The 17,051-nt window shown below is 52.5% G+C and overlaps 1 protein-coding gene across 6 annotated transcripts in view; it reads right to left on the bottom strand.

Annotated features, from left to right (window-relative positions):
- Positions 1 to 3,264: 3,264 nt before the first annotated feature.
- The window catches only part of GRIK5 (glutamate ionotropic receptor kainate type subunit 5), a 51,027-nt gene continuing 37,240 nt past the window's right edge, over positions 3,265 to 17,051 (bottom strand). For all 6 annotated transcript variants that reach the window (XM_090260726.1, XM_090260727.1, XM_090260728.1 and 3 more), the window contains 5 exons: positions 10,381 to 10,546; positions 8,939 to 9,164; positions 7,824 to 7,952; positions 7,612 to 7,733; positions 3,265 to 4,225 (listed from right to left, as the gene is read on the bottom strand). In XM_090260726.1, the coding sequence (XP_090116852.1) occupies positions 3,797 to 4,225; positions 7,612 to 7,733; positions 7,824 to 7,952; positions 8,939 to 9,164; positions 10,381 to 10,546 (1,072 nt within the window). In that variant the 3' untranslated portion in view covers positions 3,265 to 3,796. The remainder of the gene's footprint in view (positions 4,226 to 7,611; positions 7,734 to 7,823; positions 7,953 to 8,938; positions 9,165 to 10,380; positions 10,547 to 17,051) is intronic.

Here is a 17,051-nt window from a genome sequence, read left to right as displayed (position 1 = left end):
ATGGAAATGTGCATACACATACCTCACACACCCCATCACACCAGAACAGGATCACAAAGTGCCATGTAGATTAACACACGCCCTCGGAACACTACATCGAAGACACGCACATCACACACTCCACTATACTTGGCCTTGTTCCATCTCATGTGGAGACCCAAAACCATGCAACCCACAGACCTAAGAACCAACACACACCCACACTCGGCACCTTTGCACACCACAAGCCTCACACTGCCTCCACACACCGCAGGAGCCTTTGTAGACCTTGTTGCAAGATCACACAACACACAAGCTCTGGACATGAGCAAAGGCCCACAGTACAAAATTGACAAATTATGGTTGCTAATTGTTAATGACAGACAAAAAGGGTGCTCATGAACTCACACATGGCACTGAAATTCACAGAAACTTCACATGATGCCATCCCACTCACTCCCATGCTGCACGCATTACCTATTGGGGTGCTATCACATACACCCTTGTTACACCTCCAAACACACCCCAATACCCCCACCCATATGCCACACACATCCCATCTTATGTGCAGGCACACAGAGACCCACAGCCAGCCCCCACACCCCAGGCCTGCCACATACACACAACACTCTATCAGCCACCCACTGGAACCCAATGAGTTATGGCCTCCCACCCCACACCTTTGCTCTATGAGGAACATTCAAGATGCTCCCTCAGGAGAGTAGAAGTGGCAGAGAGCAAGAGCATGTCCCTGTAATTTTCTCAGAATGTGGGTCTCCTCTCCACTTACGGGAGTGGTCTTTTGAGGGACACAGACAAGGGTCAAGGTGTGAGCATGGTGTTTAGGTGGTGAGTGGGGAAGGTCAGGGACCTGGCCAGAGAAACCTGTGAAAGGCTGGATGCTAGAGTGAGAGATGCAGAAACAGACAGAGATTCAGAGCCACAGAGAGATGAGCATGGACAGGGAGAGGACCATGGAATAGAAGGAGGCAGGGAGTCAGTTCCTTGGCTTCCCCCAGCACCCAGAACCTCGGCCCAATCCTGTACTCTGACCCATCCCCTTCCCTCTCTGCTGTCCCTGTTGCCATGGTAACAGGAAGGCCAAATATGCAGCAAAGGAGGCTGGGCCTGCAGACCTGGCCCGTCTCCATGGAGACTGGGAAAGGGGGAATAGCAATGTCTTCTAAGCCAGGTAGTTGGCCCCCAGACCCCTCTCCCCAAGTCCACCCCCTTCCAAGGGGAGGGTGGAAGGACCTGTCAACATATCCCTTCCCTCTCCTGACATCTTGGCTTGCAGAGCTAAGCATGGACCACAGGGAAGGGGATTGAGGGACAGAGAAGTGGGGGTGGGGGTGTGTCTGGATCTCAGGAGATTCTAGGCTCTCTCCTCCTGCTCTCCAGCTGAGCTGAGAAAGACCTTGGTCCCCCACACCCCACCCTTAAACATGCACTCCCTCCTCAGACACAAGCCTGGTAAGACTGATGACTGTGCATCGTGCTACCAGTGAGAGACTCTGCGGAAGTTGGGGGAGACTTAAGAAGGTCACAGGGATGGACAGTGGCAGGGTAACTTAGCATGAGAGACAGAGAGACACATAAGAAGAGAAATGGATACATAGCCCAGAACCAGAAAGAGGCAGATACAGATGGACAAAGACAGAGAGACAGGCAAAAACAAAAACAAACAAACAAAAAAAAAAAAATGAAGGGAGACAGAGAAGCAGAAGTACTTAGTGAAGGTGACAGAGACACAGGGACACAGACAGCCAAGCAGACATGTTTAGCAAACTGGAGAGACTCAGAGCAGAAATGGGGGAGGGGAGATTCAGACATGCGGAGAGATCCCAGAGAAGATCAGCAGTGTGACATTGGGACTGAGATGGGGAGAGACCAATAATGTCTGCAATTATATTCTAGTCACTTGACAGACTGACAGTAAGGTCCAAGGACAGAGACATGCATCAGAGTTTGTAAGAGATGTGGAGACAACAGAGGCACTGAGACAGGCACAAGCTCACCCCCACACCTGTCCTTGAGGGGCACACACATGGCAGATGTCTGAGACACAGAAGGGGCTGGATGGAGACTGGGGGTGCTGTGTAACAGGCAGGTCTCCTGGGGTGTGGCCCACCCAAGGGCTATGAATGCAGGGACGCCCTGCCGGGAAAAGAGCAATGCTGTGGCCAGGCCGGTGCTGAACGGACAGCTCCCCGCTCTGGGCCACAGGCCACAGGGGCCGGCCCAGCCTCTGTCGCTGGCTCTGTCCCTCAGTTTGGCTTTGCTCACCACTCCAGGCCCCTCCCGTCACCATCTAGTTTTCTATGGCTTCTTGTCTCTCACCTGTCTCTGCTCCACCTCAGCCCCTGCTTCTCTCAGTCCTAACTCCCAGGTGTCTTACCCTTCCTGCTTCATCCGTTTCCCCCTCTGCCCATCCCTCTTGTGCCCTTCTCCATTCCGGCTCATGCTTTCCCCTCGTCACCGCATACTCCTTCTGTCTCCCCCCTCTTTGCCCTTAACTCTTTCCTTCTCTCTCTCTGCCCTCCCTCATGGTCTCTCACCCATCTCGGTCTCTCCCCATGTCTCTCTCTCCACCTCTTCATACCCCCCCGCCCCCAACTCGGCCTCGTTTTGGCTCTCACTGTGTGACCTTCACTTGTCCTTTCTCAGCTGCAGTTTCCACAGAAACCTCCAGTGGGGTAGGGGAAAGCCAGGACAGAAAGCAGACCCACCCTTCCCGTTCCTCTACAGGGATTTATCGCTTCCTCTCTTAGAGGCTGGGGAGGTACATTTTCAGCAGAAACACAGGGTCACAGCCACATTTGAAGATGACCTCATGGATGTACATACACACACATACGCACTTGATTACAAAGTCGCCAAATCATCCCTGCCCAGGCACACACTTGTCACCACACGGGCCACCCAGGCACCGCCACACTGAATGGTTCACTCGTCTTCTCCTCCCCAGCCCCATCTGGTTTCTGTCTTTGTGTGTCTGTGTCTCCGCCTCTTCAGAGTCCTGCATCTCTCTCCATCTGTCTCAGGGTCTTTGTCGCAGCCTCCTTCTGTCCTGAGAGAAGGTCAGTGGAGAGGGGCCAGCTGCTGGGACCTGGGCTGACCTGCGGGTTGTGGGCAGGGCCGAGGGTGGAGAGTGCAAAAGTGACCATCCAGTCTGGTTCGCAGCAGAATCCCTGTGTGTGTGTGTGTGTGGGGGGGGGGGGGGTCCAAGAGTTTAATGCCCTCACACCCCCAGTAAATGAGATTGGGGTATCCCCAGTCTGGGGGTTTTGTTCTCTTTTTTTATTCCAATGGGACTAGGGTGTTGCAGGGGGAGGTCTCATAGAAATTCCGAAGTTTCTCCCCCCAAAAAAGAGAGAAAAAAGAGGCGAGAGGCGCCAGGGGACACCCATCTATCTGCCCAGAGGCCCTCCTCCAGAAGTGGAGAGCTGCATCAATTCTTGGGAGCCTGAGCTGTCCCAGGATGGGGTTCTCCCAGCGGACCGCTGTCCGCTTCCGGGAATAGCCCCGTAGTCCCTGGCCCCTGGAGTCCTTGGTTGCTGCGCTCCTCTCTCCGCAGCCGGAGGCAGCGTGCGGGGTCCGCGGCACCATCTGGCGAGTCCACTAGGGGGCGCAGGCAGGCAGGCTCCGGAGCCGGGCCTCGGACTTCATCCGGAACCCAAGGCAAAATTTTGGCGTCCGGCCCGCCGGGGCACAAGTCCTGTCCCTCGTTCGCTGTGGAGGCGCGGACAGCCGAGGTTCTGGGGCGGGACCCCCGTCCCTGTAGCCAGTCCAGACGCCTCCTCAGCTCCGCCCGTGGTCACTCGTGCTCAGCCAGCTCTCTGGGGCCAGGAGGGCCGGGTCTCGGTCGGGGAGGGCTGGTGGCCTCGGAGGGTGCGCCCAGTCCACGCGGGGGCGCGCCGGCCCCAGAGGTCCGCAGAGCCTGGATGCGCCGGCACTCCTGGCAGACGCGCACGTGGGTGCAGGGGGTGGAGGCGAGGGGTCGGGTCCCCCCAGGTGGCCCCGGGTCGTCCAGGAGGCGCTGGGGGCCTCCGTGCGCGCCGCCCGCGTCCCCGCCCGCGCCGGCAGAGTAGAGCTTGCCATTGCTGAGGCGCATCTCGCGAACGGCGCGCAGAGACAGCAGAGCCCGATTCGGGCCCCCCGGGCGCCGACGCCGGCGGGAACGCGACGTCTTGCGGCAGGACACCGCGTGCCGCAGCTCCTGCAGCATCTCCTGGCACACGGACACCTGCGGGCAGCGAGCGGGTGTCACCGGCCCATGCTCTTCCCGCGGTCGGCCTCTCATCTCCCTGTCGCTCCCAGCTTTTCTCCACACCCCCTGCTCCTCCTCCTTTCTCCCCCCTCCCACATCCTCTTTCGCCTTTTTCTTTTCCCTCCAGGTTCCTTTCTCTTCGTCTCACCTCTTCACTTCTCAGTTCCTCTACTTCCCTCCCGCCTCCGTTCTTAAGTGGCTGTCTTCCTGAACCTGCCCTTCGCTTTCTCGTCTTTTCACTCTGAATTTTCTGCCTGCCTCTAGTCTTTCCACTCCTATTTGTTTTCCATCTTCTCCCTCTGATTCATGCAGTCATTATTGTTAGGCATATTGGTTTAGCACCTACTGTGTGCCAGGCACTGTTCTGGGCCCTGAGGATACAGGAGGTTATATTTCAGTGTGTGGAAGAAAAGAAAACCACACACATATGCAGATGCGGGCAGTATGTGAGTTTGTGATGAGTGCTTTGGAGAAAAATAAAATCGGTGAGAGGTGGGGTGTGTGGGTGGAAAGTAATGCTAAATTGCAACAAAGGGCAGGCAGGGAAAACTCATTGAGAAGAGGACCTTCAAGTGCCCTGTGGAGCCTGGCCGGAGAGCAGGCAGACAGCTCAGCAGGACCGAGGTGCTGAGGCAGGAGTGGTGTGCTCAGAACCACGAGAATGGGGTGAGCAAGGGGGAGAGAGGTGGACGAGGTCAGAGGAGCAGCAGGGGCCAGCTCCTGCGAGCCCAGAGGACACTGTGAGGATTTGGCTTTTATTCTGAGCGAGATGGCAGCCGGTGGCGAGTTTGAAAGAGGGGATGCTTGCTCTCACGGGATCTCATCCTGGAACTGTGTTGAGAAAAGACTGTGGGGATGCCAAGGGCCAGAGCAGGGAGGCACTGAGGGCTCAGAGGTCAGTAGGGTTGGATTCTGGGCACAGTATTTTGAAGGTGGAGCCAACAGGATTTGCCAAGATACCCTACAGAGGGTGTGAACGGGAGGAAGGAGGGAGGATGACTCCGAGAATTTTGGCCTGAGCAACCGGAATGATGGTGCTGCTTGGTTGCCTGGCTGCCTGGTGGGCGGGCAGGAGCTCCATGGTGGATGCCTGCGTGTGTGTGCTTCCTGGTAGACATGCACGTGGAGATGGCGGGTACTGAGCTGCATTTCCAAATCCTGGGTTCAGGGAAAGGTCCTGTGAGATACACATTTGTGGTAGGCAGCCCCCAAGATCCCAGCCCCGGCACTCCCACCCTTGTGTAAGCCCCTCAGCCCCAGGATCAGGGTTGCTGTATGACCAACAGAATGTACAGGCCAGCTGGAGTGTTGGCCTCTGCCTGGCTCGCTCTTGATCACTCACTCAGCCTGCAGGGAGGTCCCCATGTGAGGCACTGAGGCCTCCTGCCAGCTACCATCTGAATGAGTGTATTAATCATGTTCTTTATTTTCTGCATCTTAGGATGTTTTGACATCTTCACAATCTTGCTGACCAGGGAGAGACTGCCCCTCCCAGAGGGAGCCAATTCTTAGAGATAGCGAAGGGTGAAGGGCCCACCTTCCATATGCAAACCAACCAATCCCAAGTCCAACTCCAACCACCCCACTCATCTACCTCTCTCTTACACATCACACTGTCAGCATCACCTGGGAACAGGTACCAGACAGCTAGAGACCACTCCTCTGGCCCAGAGCCTGTTGACATTACACAACTAGCCAGTTCTGAACTGCTTTCTCTGCCCTGACTTGTCTTTCCTGCCAAAATCCCAATAAAGGCTCTGGCCTACACTTACCCCCTTGCTCCTTCTGCTCCTGCCCAAACCCAGTGCTTCCCCAGTAGCCATGTGTGGTGTGGCGGTCCCTCGCCTCGAGAAACATAAGAAATAAACTCTTCCATGGGCATTGGCCTCTCCGTGTTGCCACTCAGTCACCTCCGTAAATTAAAATCCCACAGATACATTCTGAGACAGTGAGCCATCCTAGAAGTGACTCCTCCAGTGCCAGCTGAGCCTGCAGACAATGTCATGACCATGACCTCATGACCATGACCTCACCAGAGGCCCTGGCCAGCCAGAGCTGTCCAGCTAAGCTGCTCCCAGGTTCCTGACCCACAGAAACCGTGGATTAATATGTTTGCAGTTTTAAGCTGCTAAATGGGGGGCGGGGGGGCAATTTGTCACGGCACTAGACAACGCATAGAGAAGTCCTCAGCACAGAGATGGTCTTACAAACCATGTGGCTGGATGGGAACACCAAGGGGAGGAGAGGTAATTCTAGGCCCGAGAACAAGAGTCTCCACGAAGTGGTGGCCAGGGAGATAGAAGGAAAACAAAGCAGGCGTGGGGAAAAGTGGGTTCTGAGGACAGAATAAAGGGCTGCACTGAAGCCTATTGCTACCTCACATGTGATAAGGCCTGGATTTCAGATGTGAGGGGCATGGGTGACAAGAGTGACTTCAGTGCAGAGTGAGGACAGCAGCTGGATTGGAGTGTGTCCAAGAATGAATGGGAGGAGCGGAACTGGGAACAGCAAGGCTGTCGGGGAAGGGCAGCGATGGGGTGGTGGCTGGGAGGGGAAGTGGGGTTGGGGGAGGGTTTTTGAACATGGGAGAAATGAGAGCACGTTTGTATGCTACCGGCCCTGGCCCAGTAAAGAGGGGAAGTGACGGCATGGAGGCAAGGAGAGAGCTGCTGAGGGATGTCCTGGGGAAGGCGAGAGGGGAGGAGGTGGCGCCAGGCGGCGCTGCTTAGCTGGGAGCATGGACCTTCATGAGTAAGAACCAGGGCGAGCGTAGAAAGCAGGAGGCAGCCAGATGTGGAGGTGGGCTCTGCATGTTCTCCTGACTCCTGCTTTCCTGAGGGGACTAGGAGTAAGGTCATCAGCCAAAAGAGGTGGGGGGGGGGGGGGCTAGGGCCAGCGGGGGAAGGGAGTGCAGGCAGGGGGGCGGTTGGTTCTGTCAGGAGGAGTAGGTACGGCTGGGTAGCACTGGAGGCCTGAACATGGTGTGAGACCAGTTGGCAGGTCTGTTTCTTCCAGTCCCATTCTGCTGCATGTTTGTCACCTCTCTCTCCCGTTTGTTCTTGCTTCACCACCTCTGCCTCTCCCCACACCCTGCTCACTCCTTCCCCCTGCATCCTGGTCTTGGCCTGTGTCCCCTTCTTCCTCTGTCCTCCTCGTCTCCGTGGGTTCTCCCCCAAATCTTTCTCTCTCTCTTCTCGACCTCCTCTACCCTTGGTCTCTGCCAGATGCCCTTGCCTCCCCAGCTCCCTGGCCCCTCCTCGCTGCCTGCTTTCCTCTAGTAAGGCCCCCAGTGCCACAGTCTTCAAGCCCCTCTGCCCCTGGGGTCCGACTGCTCCGCCCACTCCCTGTGCCAACACCCTCACCTCTTCGGACTCTGCCGACCTCCGCGTGGACCATATGAACTCCATGACTGCCACGAAGACAGCAATGATGAGGCCACAGATGAGCACGACAAAAATGCCACCAATGTTCTCCATGCCCAGACCTGGGGTCAGGGGAGAGCCAGGCGTCGGGCTGTGTGGGCACAGGGGCCCTGAGGGGTCTGCGGGAGGGCACAGCATGCAGGGTGGCTGACCTTTAGCTCGATGGTCCTCCTCCTTGGGGCACCGGCCCCCCTCCCACCACTTGCGCTTCAGGATCTCCAGCCGGTTGTTCTCCTGAAGCTGCAGGATGGCCAGTGTGATCTCATCTCGGAACGGGGAGCCTGGACGGGGCACATGAGGCAGGGGACTGGCCATCGGGGCCCCAGAATCCTGTCCACCAAACCCCAGCTGGCCCCTGACCCCGCCTCTCCTCCCATCTCTGCCACACCCCCAGGGTCCACCCTGTCCACCTTCAAGTCTAACCACTGCTCCCCGTCAGCCACACTAGGCCACGCCCATGTCCCATTTGTCACGATCCCCTCCCTGAAGCCTCCTCTCATCCCCAACCTGGGCTCTTCTCCACATATTAGCCAGAGGGATAATTTCAGGAACAATCAGAGATCATGCCTCTCTCATGCTTAAAACCCTCCAGTGGCTTCTCAGAGCAGTGAAAACAAAGTCCTTCCCTGGCCTACAAACCCCTGCAGCCACTGGCCCAGCAACCTGGGCCCCCAGCCCCAGCCCTGGCTCTCAGCTCCAGCCACACTGGCCTCCTGGCTCCTCCTCGAGTCCTCCAGGAGCAATCCCACCACAGGACCTTTGCCTCAGTCTGGAATGTTCCTTCTCTCCATTCACTCAGGGCTCTGCGCTCACGGTGCCTCCTCAGGGGATCTTTTCTGACTGATTTTATTTAAAATGACATGAAGCGCTCCACTCTCTGTCAGTCTCTTCTCCCTAATTTACTCCAGAGCAGTTGTCACACCTGACATCACATTATAAAGCTGTGTTCATTGTTGGTGTTGTCTGTGCCCCTAGTGGGGGGCAGGCGGATGGCCTTTGGCAGCGCCCCCATTGGTATCCCAGCATCCAGCACACGCTGGCACCCAGCAAGCCCTCAGACAGACCTACCCAGTGAGCAACTCCCAGACATAGCTCTCCTCCCCTTAAACCATCCTTGGATTCCAAACACCCAGGCTCGCCCTCTCCTGTGCTCATTTCTTCATTCACTATGATACTTGTTGAGCATCTACCAGTGCCGGGAGCTTGGGATACGGGAGAGTGGGGTGATTCGCATTCATCAGGCCCCCCAGCAGCGCGGCCACCGTACCTAGCGGCATGCCGATGCCGTAGCCCTTGGTGTCGAGGAGGCCCCCGATCTGGGTGAGGTTGCAGTTGAGGCGCCGGTGGTACTCGTTCATGGTGGACTCGAGCAGGAAGGCGTAGCGAGAGTTGAGGACGCGGGCAATACCCTCCTCCGTGCTTTTGACGAACACACTGGGCTGCTTTGACTGCATGTAGTTCCACATCCGTTGGTACGTCTGGTACCGTGAGTTCTGGGCAGAGTGGGCACGAGGGGAAGAGGTGAGGTGAGGGGCTTTCTATCCTCTGCCTGTCTCCTGAGCCCTGCCTCCAGCAAGTCTCCCTCAACCCGAGGGAACAAGGAGACCAGAGGAAGACAGAGGAGAAACCAGAAGGACAGGCTGCCCAAGGCCAGGTCCAAGGTGTCCCATATCCCCCAGTCCAGCAAGAACTCCAAGGACCAGAGGCTTGGAAGGAAGAGGCCATGGTCTATTTTTCAACTCTTCCTGTCTTCCATCCCTGTGCCTGGCTCAGCCCGACACAGCCCTGGCTTCCCGGTGCTCCCAGGCCTTCCTCACAGAACCTGGAAGCAGATGCTCAACCCCCAAATATACCTGGGGCCCAGCCTAGTTCAAGAAGACCTGAGTCCATGCCAGATAGGACCGCTTACTTCCTACAGGCCCTGTGGGAACCTTCTGGAAGGGACTATCCTGCCTGTCTTTGATTTGAGGCCCAGACTCCGTTCCTCCCAGCTGCCTCCCAGCCCCTGCTCCTTGGCTCAGCAACCTCCCTATCCTATTCCAATGGTCTCCCACCTGGGAACTGGTCCTGCCGCCCACCTGAGAGATCTAGGAACTCACTCGCCTCCTTTCCTGCTTACCCCTTCACCCCTGCCCAGCTCCAACCTCCTCTTCAGACCACTCTTCTACACCCAACTACCCCAAAGGGAACTTCCAGCTTTTAAATGGATCACCCCTGAACCGTTCCCACACCCCCACTTAGAGGGTTCAATCTCAGCTTCATCCTTGCATTCAAGGCCTCTGCATTTTCTTACCCAAACCACCTTGCCAGGCTTGCTTTCCTCCTGATTTCTTCCCACCACCCCAAAATGCATATGGACAAGCTCCCTTCACCTTGAAGGCCCTTCCCCTCTTCTCTGCTGGCTCATTTTGCCAGGCCTGACCCTGGCAGCTTCCTGGGCCGCATCTGGCCTGACCAGCACCGATCTGACATTAGATGCCACACCTGCCTGCTTTCTTCCCATTTCCTGGGTGAAAGTTCAGTTTCCCCAGCCAAACAGCAGACTCCTGAGAGTATGAGTGTGTCTTATGCTCCCTGGCTTCCCTGACCTTCATGACAATCAGTTCCTCTGACCCAGGAGGCCTTTCCTAGCAACCCCCATCCCCACCCCCAGCTGCTATGCGTGGCAGGGATCCCCACACCAAGCCCAGGTGGTTTCGGCAGCCCCACCTGGAAGAAGGTCATGGTGGAGCCAGCGTGGATGGTGCCGTACTCAATGTTGGTCTGGTCTGCCAGGTCGTCAGCTGATTCCACAGGCACCTCCATGCGCTGCACGGTGAGGAAGGCGGCCAGGTTGGCCGTGTAGGAGGAGATGATGATCAAGGTGAAGGCCCACCTGAGGGGTGGAAGGGGTGAGCTACAGGCTGGAGCCACCCTGCCTGTGGCCATGGGTCCCACTGGTGGTGCCCCCCTCAGTGACCTGGCATATGGGAGGCTCAGTGACTCCCGGCTAGTGGAGAGACTGAGGGCAGAGATTCTGGAGCTAGACTCCCTGGATTTACATACTGCTTCTAGAGATTTCTGTTTCCAGATGGTCTGGAAATATCTTCCCATCAAGAAAAACTAGAAAACCAGACAGAATATAAGAAACCATTTAAACACATAGGACAACAGGCATCACAGGACAGTGATCCCTGAGGGAAACAAACAAAGTGAAGTGAGCTGTCATTGCCAAGGCTGCTGGCTGGACTGAGTCCATAGACTGCAGTTCTAGGAAGGAAAGAAAACCCAGTCTGGCAGTCTCTCTGAGTTGTGTAGATGCAGATCAAAAATTGGGAATGCCAAGGCTGGAATTTGTGTCATAGAGTACCCAAGGGGAGAGCTGCACAGAGAGGGTTCCAGAAATCTGCATGGGGTCCCCTTGGGTCTTTGGCTGAATATCAGTCTGTAATTCCAGCAGCCAGACAAGAACAACTTTCAAAGAGGGAACAATTGCCAGGGCTAGGAACCTCCTGCGCTCCCTCCATTTGGAGAGATCTCATTGGATTCATGAGATGTTAAGTAGAGACTCTAAAGGACAACACATTAGAAACAGAGGTAGCTTAGCCCTAGAATAAAGGCTACCCTAGACCTTCCCTAACAGAACTTAAGAACAGGCCTGGAAAGGAGAGAAATCATTTAAAAGTAACTTGACTACCTGCCAGTACAAGTCCAAGACTCTTTGAAGTGATAACAATGTAAAAGTAACAATATATGTCACCCAGTAAATATTTACCAGATATACAAAAGAAGAGGAAACTGTAACCAAGAGTAACCAAGAATAAAAATCACTCAATTAAAAACAGACCCAGAACTGACAGAAATGATGACATTACAAATATGTTCTTAATGCTCAAGAATATAAAGAAAAACATGAACATAACGCAGAGACAAATGGAAGCTATAAAACAGAGGTGACTGGAACGTCTAGAGATGAAATATACAACACCCAAGAGGAAAATTTTACTGAAAGAGATTACACAGATTAAATGCTACAGCAGAAATGAACAGGGAATTGGAAGAAAGCAAATGAATCCATCCAAAACGAAGCTCAAAAAGGAAAATAATGACTGACAATGGGGACAGAGCCAGAGTGGCCTGAGGAATAATATCAAGTGGCCTCACATATGTGGCTGGAGTCCTGGAAAGAGAGCAGAGAAGGGGGATAACAAAAAAATATATTTGAAGAAGGCCCCCAAATTTTCAAATCTGATGAAAACTACAAATGTGCAGCTCCAAGAATAAACTCAAGTAGAATAAACAGATATACACACAAAATACAGCCAGGTGCATTATAATCAATGGCTGAAAATCAGTGATAAAGAGAAAGTCTAAAAAGCAGCTGGGGGTAGGGGGGCATATATTACACACAGAGATTCAAAAATAAGAGTGACAGTAGACTTTTTGTCAGAAAGTATGAAGCCAGAAGACAATGCAGCAATGTAGTAAAATAAAAGAAAACCCACCAATCTAGGATTTCATATTCAGAAAAAAAGACCCTTCAAAGAAGGAAACACACTAAGGAACTTTTCATACAAACGGAAGATTGGAGAACTAACTGCTAGCAGATCTGCACTTCAAGAAATGTTAAAGGAAGTTCTTCAGGTAAAAGGAAAATATTAGGTGGAAATTTGGATGTACATGAAGGCATGAAGAGCACCAAAAATGGTAAATATAAAAGATATTCCTCATTTAAAATTTTTTATCTAAAAGACACATATTGTTGAAGTAAACACACACACAAACCTAATATATTGTGGGGTTCATCAGATAAATATAAGTAAAAATATGACAACAGTAGCTCAAAGGATGGGAGTTATGGAAGTCTGCTGTTGTAAGGGACTTACATCTTACATGAAATGTCACAGCATTACTTGAGAGTACTCTGTAATAATTAAAGATGCATACTACTAAGAAAAATAAAACAAAGAAGTATAACTAAGCCCTGGTCGGTGTGGTTCAATTGGTTGGGTGTCATCTCATGAACCAAAAGGTCGCTGGTTCGATTCCTGGCCAGGGTACATGCCTGGGTTGCAGGTCCAGTATCACAGGGCACATACAGAAGGCAACCAATCCATGTTTCTCTCTCACACCAATGCTTCTCACCCTCTCTTTCTCCCTCCCTTCCCTCTCTCTAAAATCAAAATAAAAAATAAAATAAAATTTAAAAAAGAATTTGACAATCAATAAGTCAAAAGCAGGCATAAAACAGCATTGTAAAAATCTCAGTAAATCCAAAAGAAGAGCGGAAAAAGAGGGAAATGGGAACAAAGAACAGATGGGACAAATAGGAGGCAAACAACAAGATGGCAGATTTAAACCTGACCACATCAATACTTACAATCAAGGTCTCGGTCAGGAGTTGGCAAGCTGTGGCCCATAGGCCAAATCTGGTTTGCCATCTGTTTTTGGTACACAAGCTAAGAATAGTTTTCATGTTTTCAAATGTTTTAAAGGAAAGCAAAAGAAGAGTAATATTTCCTGACACATGACATACAAAATTCAAACTGCAGCGTCAGTGCCCGTAAATAAAGATTCGCTGGAACATAGCCACGTTCATCTGTGTATTATCTCAGGCTGCTTTCACTCTACGATCGAGGCTGAGTAGTTGTGACAGGCACTGCTGGGCCAGCGAAGCCTGAAATACTTACTATCTGGTCCGATAAAGAGAGAGTCTGCCAACTCCTGCTCCAAGGCCTAAGTATATGCCTCCTACAAGAAACCCACTTAAAATATAATACATAGGTAAGCTGGAAGTGACAGAACGGGAAAAAGATACACTAAGCACAAGAAAGCATGGCTATGTTGATATCAAAGGTAATGTCAGAACAAGGGCTGTTACCATTCTATAATGACAAAGGGATCCATTCATCAAAGGAACATAACAATCCTAAACACTTATGCATCTAATTATAAAGTTCAAAGTGTATAAAGCAAAAATCAATATGACTAAAAAGGAAAACAGATACAATTTCTCCACAATTACAGGTGGAGATTTCAACATGCCTCTCCCAATAATTGCTAACACAAGCAGACAGAAAATCAGTAAGGACACAGAAGACTTGAATAACACTATCAACCTGCTGGCTCTAGTTATCACTTATAAAGCATTGCAACCACCAACAGCACGTTCTATGCAGATGCACATAGACCAGCTAGCAGGACAGACCATATCCTGAACCACAAAACAAGGCTCAATAAATAGCAAAGGATTAAAATCCTACAGAGAATGTCCTCTGACCACAGTGGAACTAAACTAGAAATCAATAATAGAAAGGCTTCTGGAAAACCCTCAAATCCTGGCTCCATCACTGCCTAGCTGTGTGACCTTGGACTCCCCTGTGAGGAAAGTACAATCGTGGGCCCCTCCTCACAGGGCCGTGGTAAAAGTTACATCTGTGCACATGTGCTCTCATTGTCCTGGTGACACAGAGGAGGTACCTGCTGGCCTGCCCAGGGGACCCAAGGGCAGCCACTATCTGTCTTACTCTGTCCCTCTCAGTCCTACTGCCTGGCAGGTGAGAGGCAGGCTCCCGGCAGATGGTTCAGATCTGTGGACAGGGGTGGTGCTGAGAGGCCCCAGCCCACACTTCCTCCAGCAGATAAAAATGAAACCAGCAGCTGTCCTTCACTGAGCACATGTGTGTAGCTCTGGGCAAGGCACTGCAGTGGGGGTGCAGAGGACACAGGATAGGTAATAGCCTCCTGCAAAAGAAAACCAAAACCCACACCCAAAGACCCAGAGTCTGACACCTCCCCCCTGGAAACCAAGTTTCTCCAAACCCATCCCATGGGTCAATGCTGCCATTCACTCAGGACAAAATTATTTAGTGCCTGGTGGACACCAGGTACCATCCAGCCCCTAAAAACATAGCGTGGCTGATAGGTGATGGTGATGGGGGTGGTGGAGGAAGGGGCCATTCACTGAGACAGAGCAGGAGAATGCAGATGGATAGTTTAATTTGGGAGTAAGGCCATGAGCTCCGTTTCAGACAAGTTGAGTTTTAGGGAAGCCATTGGGCACCCATGGAGAGGTCCGGAGGTGACAATTTGGAAAGTGTCATTTACAAATAACAAGAGAAGCCAGAATTGGATAAAACGAAGTACAGGGCTATGGTCCCCAGGCAGAAGGCGCTTGTTAAAGTGTGCAGCTCTCTGGTGGTTGAAGTGATTGAGGGGGTCCTGGTGTCAGGTCCAACATCAGGTATCTCACAACACAGCCCAGTCTCAACAACAGAAAATCCGATGCATTATTATCTGAGCCTATTTTTTTGGTACATGAAAACCAAAGGACTGCCCTGGCTGGTGTGGCTCCGTGGATTGAGCACCGACCTGCAAACCCAAGGATCACAGGTTTGATTTCCAGCCAGGGCACATGCCTGGGTTGTGGGCCCCGTCCCCAGCTGGGGTGTGCGAGAGGCAACCACGCACTGATGTTTCTCTTCCTCTCTTCTCCCTCCCTTCCCCTCTCTCTAAAAATAAATAAAATATTTTAAAAGTATTTTTACATGGTTATAATAGAAACTGAAATTTCTAGAAATGCATCTAGTACTTGGATTGAGGAGGAACTGGGTGTTTTGTTTGAAACTTTGCCAAGAACCATTCGCCATTTTGGGAATTCGCACCTCTGACAGCATAAGCTGGTTCTGGTGTTTGAGTACCACCAAATCAAGACACTTGGACCAGCTGCACTGGTAAATCAGCACATCCTTGGTGATTTATATTTGTACAAATGTACTCATTTACCAGCTACGTCCAAGTGTCAACTCTCAGGTGCTGACACAATTCTGTTAAATGGTCTTACTTCCCGTAGTTCCAGACACGCCCAGTACAAGCAGGCACGGACACCTGCGCCTGCAGTCTGGCTTCCAGCACAGTCCCACCCGAACGTTTCCGTATCGCTGTCCTACTATTTTGTCATAAATCACTTCCCTTTCTTTCCTTCTGTATTGCAATTAGGGCATTTTTATTGATTTGTTTTAAATCAAATGTATAGGTAAATATACTACCCTTGAAATTCATCAGGGTGAAAAGGGGATTTCACCAAACATTTGTTGTAGAAGGAGGGCGCTGGGTCTGGGAGTGCTGAAACACCGCTGGTGTGGAGGGAAGAGCTCCGTAGGAGTGCAAGGATGAAACGGAACGGGATCCGAAGACCCGGCTGGGAACCGGAAGGGCACGGTGAGGCGCTTCTAGGAGGATGGCAAATGGTATATTGGACATGTTGGTAAAGGGGTCTCGTACGACCCTGGTGGAGCTGGGGGGATGGAAAGTCAAGATGCTGGGCAGAGCTGAGGCTGGGGAGCTTTCTTGCCAAGCGAACATGAGAAGAGGACAGCTGGATCTGAGCGCAGTTGAGGGCAAGGGCAAAGGAGCTGCTGAAGTCGCGCCTAAGAGCCACCTCGGTGGATAGATGTGAAAGCAGGCAGGGCTCAGAGAACAGAAAGGGGAAGGTCAGCGCTGTCATTGGAGTGACCCAGGGAGAGCCTGAGAGATGAAGCTGTGGTCAGAGCATTGATTCGGTCAGAAACACGGATTCCCAAGGCAGAGCTGTGCTGAATGATGACTGGACACCAGAGATGAGGGGCCCAAGTGGGAGGTCCTGGCCTGGTGGCTGTTGTTGAGGTGGCATCCAAGTGTGACAGGGTCCTGGCACCCATGCCCACTGCCCCACCACTGGCCCAGGCCTGCCGAATCATTGGGCCAAGGTCACTTTTGACGATAATAAGCACTGGTTGAAAGACCATTTGAATGGGCAAATGGTGGGCGGGTTCAGGGTGAAAATGGGAGGAAGCCCAGGTCAAAGGCTCCAGTGCGGGAGGGGTGTGACCGGGGGCTCCCAGATGACAGCAATGGGCAGGGGCAGAGACTGACTAGCTGGAGAAGCTAAGATGACCTACAAAGAGGAGGTCACTGATTTCCCACCTGACCTGGGACTCGGCCAGATTTGTCACTGCAGGTCCCCTGACACCATTTCAGCCACCTCCTCCCACACATGCCTCTTCCGGCCTGAATGCTCTTCCCTCTCCTTGGCATGGACACCCCTGGTTTAGCCTTTAGGACTCAGCCTCATGTCACTTCCTCAAAGGGGCCTTCCCTGAGCACCCCATTCCTGACTGTCCTCTTTTACTGAACCCTATTGGGCTCCTCAGACCTGCATCTGACACATCATTACGTTGAAAAGGTTAATAACTTTCACTTGCGGTGTGCAGAAGGCAGAAAACAGCCTCCCCCCCGGCAAGATATGCACATCCTGATCCCAGGAGCCTCCACGTTCCCTCACAGTGTGACTGGGTCTTTGCAGCTGTGACGAAGTTAAGGGTCTTCAGATGGGCAGATCATCCTGGATTAGCCAGTAAATG

This window comes from Furipterus horrens, unplaced genomic scaffold (genome assembly GCF_987537825.1).
Source record: "Furipterus horrens unplaced genomic scaffold, mFurHor1.1.pri manual_scaffold_13, whole genome shotgun sequence".
Lineage (NCBI taxonomy): Eukaryota > Metazoa > Chordata > Mammalia > Chiroptera > Furipteridae > Furipterus > Furipterus horrens.
Note: the sequence above shows the minus strand (reverse complement) of the source record. Positions and strands in the feature narration are given on the sequence as shown.